Here is a 5,368-nt window from a genome sequence, read left to right as displayed (position 1 = left end):
GGGGGGGGGGGGGGGGGGTGTGTGTGCAGGTATCTCCGCAGACCCGGCTCCAGCTCTATGTGTGCAAATGAACCCTCGGCCAAGATCTCAATTAAATTACCAGAAACACTTCAGTTTCCTCACAGACCCCACAACAGGGCTGGAGAAGGAAGTCAGCTGCTCAAGGTCACAATGCTGTTCAAGGGAGTCTTTCTTGGGTCACAAGTGGTAAACCATGTTCTCTGAACAAAACCAGGAAGCTTTCAGTTTTTATCGTGTGTACTAAGTCAAGGGAGGGACTTAGGATTCTGATAAAAATCTGTCTCTACACCCAGTGCCTGGCGTGCTACAAATAGGACCCTTCCCAGTATATCCCAAGGAGAAGAGGGAGCGGGGACACTGACAGCCGGGGTTTTAGGGACTTTCTGGGCTGTGGGGCAGTGGTATGGCTGGACAGCCCCAGCATCGGGCACTGCGTGGGCCACCTGGCGGGGTGGGGGGAGGGCGAAGTCCCAGCATGCACGCACACAGGTGGAATTATCTAGAAATGTGCTTCTGCATTCCAAAGCCACAGAAATCAATGTGCCCCTGAGGAGCGGAAGAGCTGTGGCAGCAGCGTGAACTACTCGCCCTCCCACAGCCTAAATAAAACCCCTGGGATTCAGGTTTGGGAAGAAAAGGAAAATATCCTAAATATGTCATTTGGGAAAAGATCTCCTGACCACAACCGGCCCAGCTCTTCTCAAGGTCCAGGATGTGGGTTCAATCCCCTTCCTCGGCCAGCGGGGGAGAGCAGCTGGTACCAGGACCCTGAGCACAGCCCTGCTCTGAGCACATGCCCCCCACAAACCAACCCAGATCGCGGCGAACTCATCCCGGCCCAAGGCCAAGTTCACAGCCACAACTGTCCGCTGACCCAGGGCAGAAGTTCACACAAGTCCAGCAGACCCCACCGGGGCGCAGCCCTGTCCCTTTCACACCAGCGACCCCAGCTGGAGCCTCAGCTGTGGGGCTTCCTCATTTTCTGGAAGCCTCACGGTAGCAAAAACTGGGCTGCGCGGATCGGATCGCGCGCTGGCCACCCAGAACACCGCCCCTGCCACTTCCTCTCGCCCCTGGTGGCGAAGGCCTTCCCGGCACCAAGGCCCCACTGGTGGCTGACAGGGCTCCCAGATGGCAGAAGTCAGGCCCTGGGGAACGAGGCAGTTACCATTTCCTCGTCCAGCAACAAAGGCTCCAACAGTTTCGCAACACTAATTCCCAAACACTGGAGAATAAAAGCTGAACAAAGTCAATAGCCGAAGCTTCTGAGGTCTGGCCTACAGCAGCGTTATCTGTATTCCTATGACTCAGGAGGGAAGCTGGCACCTTCCATGGAAAGGCTTTGCTGTAAAGGTCACAAATTCACAAGCCCACAGCACCGCCCTGGTCTCCCACGCAGGCTCGGTGCTGGTGCTCTCCAAAGTCCAGCAGCACTGCCCCAGGCAGTCACAGGGTCCCCCGAGCGCACTCGTGAATTCTCAGTAGCTGTTTTCCTCTGAACGTTAAGTAGAATCTTACACCGTAGGAAGAGAGCCAACACAGCTGCGTCCCTGCCCTGGTGAGGAAGCCAGCATCTCCCCCTCCCCCTGCTTCTCTGGCCCGATGGCGGCCACCAGCCAGCCGGCAGCACGGGGCCCAGGGTCGCCAACCCCAGCTCAGGACAAAGGGCTGCTCGTCCCACTTCCAAGCGGAGCCACCTGTGCCCGACGGCCGGCATACCCTGTGCCGAGCCGCCAGAGCACGCCCCGCCTCCCACGCTCGAAGGAGCGATGGCAGAAACCCTGCCCCAACTGCAAGCATTAGGCAAATCGCACAGAAATTCCAAGACGCTGGAGGTCCTCAAGGAGAAGGGGACCTGTTCCGCCAATCGCCATCCCCCTGCCCTGCCGGGGGGAGGGAGGGGACGCAGCCCCGAGTTTCGGTTGGGCCCCGCACACCGCCCACCTCCACACTCTGCCCCCCGCCTCCTGTGTGTGCAGCCCCAAGCCAGAGCCCTCCCAAGGGAAGCCACTGGGGAGCGAGAGAGACAGAACCCAGGCGCTGAGTGCACAGGGACGCTGGGGCCCGTGAACCCAGGAACGGGGCCATCCACGCGTTGGGCCTTGCAAGGACTCAGTTCTCCACAAAGCCCCTCTGCTCTGGTGCTCGGGGCTCCTCACAAGGTCTGCCTCTTCTCTGCATCTCCTGGCAGAGACACTGGCTCCCCAGGACCCTTCCTGCCAGCGGGGCGAGCCTTCCTGCCCGAGGCTCCTGGGCCCGAGTGAGCCTGGCTCCTCCCCCCCTGCGGCCCTGCACTGGGACCTGCGTTCTTACAGGAGGCTTGTTCCTAATGTGTCCATGTCCCTGTGAGAAGAGCGCCTTCCTCCAGCACTGGAAGGACCCCACCCCCCCGCCCCGGGGCAGTGGNACCCCTTCACCACCACCCACCTGGTGAAGCTGCTGCTGCAGGGCCCGGCTCTCCGTCACTATGGCGATCTGGGCCTCCAGGTCCCGGTGAACCGACCTGTACCCAAAATTAGGAGAGCCAATCAGCGTGAGGCAGGGCAGGGCGCTCCCTGCCAGGTACAGCCAGAGGCCTGCAGGGAAAAGGAAACGTGCAGACAGGACATGAGCATCTGCCGAGGGCCTCTCCACACTTCGCTTCGTTCGACCTAAGACAAAAGCAGCCCTGGCGGGAAGGAGTCGCCAGGCAGGACGCGCTCTCCACCCGGGCGCCGCCAGGAAGGCAGGCCCCCCGCGTCCCTTGCCCGGGCACGGCGACAAGTGGGTTCTCCAGGGTTCCCTCTCACCGCCCCGCACAGCAGCCCCTCCCAGAGACCTAGGGGCCTCCAGTCCCCTCTCCGAACCGCCTCAGCCACATCTTGGCCACTGAGACGTGAAACCCACCCTGGCCAGAGGATCCACGGTCCTTCCTCGAGCACCGAGGGGACGAAACGCCCCAGAGTCCAGTCCACACCTGCTTCTCGGGAAAGACACCCCTGCTGTGTTAAGACGGTGGATGAGGAAACAGAGACCCTTCTCCCCAAGCCCGCAGGCACAGGGCTGTCACGCGGGGTGACAGAGGCTCCTGGTAAGAAGCTCACTCCATTCCGCAGCCCTTCCCACCAGGGACACGCAATTCTCCGTCTCAGGCTGCCGACACACTGCACCCAAAGGGACACCAGAAGTGAGTGCCTGCTGGGGACTCGGGGACATCCAAGCAGACAGGCAAAGCCCACTAGAGGCCAGCGGAGCAGAGAACCTAAGAGGCGCTGTAAGTTTCTATCCCACCGCAGAGAACGCAGTTTCCCCTATTTTGCTAGGAAATGAGGCAGCCGACAGCCCAGCCAGAGCGTGAGCAGCCATGGGGGACAGGGTCCTGCCTCGTCCCCCAGCACGCTTTGTCACGAAGGCTGTGGGTTCTCTCTGAATCCCGAACCATCTCCTGAAACAGACAAAGGCAGGTGGTCCGCTGTGCCCCCCACCCACCGAGTCCCAGACCTGCTACACGGCCCTGTGCCCCTTACCACTACTTCTGAAAAGACGACGTCCCAAACCAGACCTCCCCAGGGCACCCGCCGCCCTACACTTCCTTCCTCCTACGGGACCCCAGACCTGGGCCTGGCCCCTGGCTTTGCCTGCACATTACACCAAGAGCACTCAGCCCAGAAAACCCGGCCCGACGTCCGGTGCCCAAGGCGGCCGCAGCGGCCCCACAGGGCTCCCCCGCGCAGCCTCCTCGCACCCTCCCACCACGGCTGGTCTCTCCTCCACCAGCACGGCCCTTTCAAAGGGCCCGCAGGCGCGCATGACCATTGTGAGCGAATCACCGACGTGTAATACACACCAAGGAGCCTAAAATAGAAGACCATTTCCTAATTCTCACTCAGAGCAAGAGCATTTCCAAGAATATCTTGGGTAAGAGATGACGACGCCCTGCTGCCTGTTCCTGTAATGTGCCCGACCCCCGCTCCCCACACAGGGGCCACATCAAAGCTGCCCGCCTGCGTGTAGCGCTCAGGCAACTGCACCGTCCCGCGGGGCCCCTGCCGCACAGGCGACCACTCGACTCCCCTTATCTCGTATCAAGAGACCTCGCGGTGGGCCAGNGGGCGGAATGGCCGCGCCCTGCCCCCTGCAGTTCTGGCTCTCTGCCTACGCCAGGCTCCGCCTCTCCCGCCCCTCCTCTCCAGAGCCTGGAGCTGGGGGGACAGGCCCGGGGACGGGAAGAAAGGCCCCCCTGCCACTGCTGTTCCAGCTCTCGCGATGGACTCAGAAAGGCTGAGAAGCACCGGGGCTGCTGAGTGCTGCCCACCCAGCCATCTCTCCCAAGCCCCCTCCCACAGGACAGGGACAGTGNGGCGGATGTGAATCGTGTCACCTGAGTGTGTGTACCCAAGGCTCCTGGACTACAGGGCGTGTGGGGAAGGCCAATAGGACCTGGTCCTGTGGAAACTTTGTTCCTGAGAATCTGCCTAAATGTAGGTGGCTTCCTCAGGAGGCACCCTGGGGGCCCCTCCCACAGCTCCTGAGCCCGTCACCACTGCTCAGTCTGCCCCGGTTACCGGCACCCAAGAGCTTCTGCAGACCCGTTTTCCCTCATCTCCAGCCCGAAGGCCCTCTTGTTCTCAGACACGCCGTCTGTGCGTGCACTGCACGTAGGCGTCCCTGGGCTTCACGTGCGGCAAGACTGGATCTTTCCAGCACCCTCCCGGCGCTGTCGCCCCGCTGGGAAGGCAGGACCGACACCTTGCCCTCTGGCCCAGGCCAGCCTCCGGGACGACACGCACAAGTGAAGGGGGTCTCGCAGCCTGTGACCACTACACCATTTCCTCTGTAGGCCCACGTGGACCCCAATCTTTCTCCACCCAAAGGAGATAAAGACCACAGATGGCGAGGCCACACCGTCCGGTACCCCAGGGCTCAGGATGCAGCCCCAGGAACAGCCAGCCCCCCCTGGGTGCAAAGCTCCGCAAGGCGGGCATCTCACCCCTGGGCTAGGCCCCAGGGACAGCTGGGAAACTTTCAATCAGGGAGGGACTAAAGAGGGCGCATCCCTGCTCTGGGCCTGAGCATACAGGGAAGGGGAGAGGCGGGGCGGGTGCCGGGTGCACTTCCCAGCAGGGCCATAAGCCCGTTATCAAGCCCGGGGCCTGACCTTTGTGCTCAACACCATCATCAATCTAGGGCCCGCCACACACTGCAGCTGAAGCCACAGCACTGAGGGCAGCACTGCCGGCCAGGAGGGGACTGGCCGCGGGCGGTCCTCGGGCCCCCAGGGAGCATCTCGGGGGGACACAGATGACTGGACAAGACCAGGGGCTGCTGCTGGCTCCAGGCTCCGGAAGGAGAGCCCCCCCCCCCCCCC

At 62.2% G+C, this 5,368-nt stretch overlaps 1 protein-coding gene across 4 annotated transcripts in view; it reads right to left on the bottom strand.

Moving 5' to 3' along the window:
• The window catches only part of PGS1 (phosphatidylglycerophosphate synthase 1), a 29,367-nt gene that overhangs the window by 5,812 nt on the left and 18,187 nt on the right, over window positions 1-5,368 (bottom strand). Inside the window, exons 8-9 of one of the 4 annotated variants that reach the window (XM_077755064.1) lie at window positions 2,908-2,977; window positions 2,449-2,524 (exon numbers count right to left, since the gene is read on the bottom strand). In XM_077755064.1, the coding sequence (XP_077611190.1) occupies window positions 2,487-2,524; window positions 2,908-2,977 (108 nt within the window). In that variant the 3' untranslated portion in view covers window positions 2,449-2,486. Of the gene's footprint in view, window positions 1-2,448; window positions 2,598-2,907; window positions 2,978-5,368 lie in introns of all 4 variants that reach the window. The other 3 variants (XM_077755048.1, XM_077755056.1, XM_077755043.1) reach the window with 3 other exon arrangements.

Source organism: Crocuta crocuta, unplaced genomic scaffold (genome assembly GCF_008692635.1).
Source record: "Crocuta crocuta isolate KB4526 unplaced genomic scaffold, BGI_CrCroc_1.0 scaffold50, whole genome shotgun sequence".
Lineage (NCBI taxonomy): Eukaryota > Metazoa > Chordata > Mammalia > Carnivora > Hyaenidae > Crocuta > Crocuta crocuta.
The sequence above is the reverse complement of the archived record's forward strand: the minus strand, read 5'-3'. Positions and strand labels throughout refer to the sequence as shown.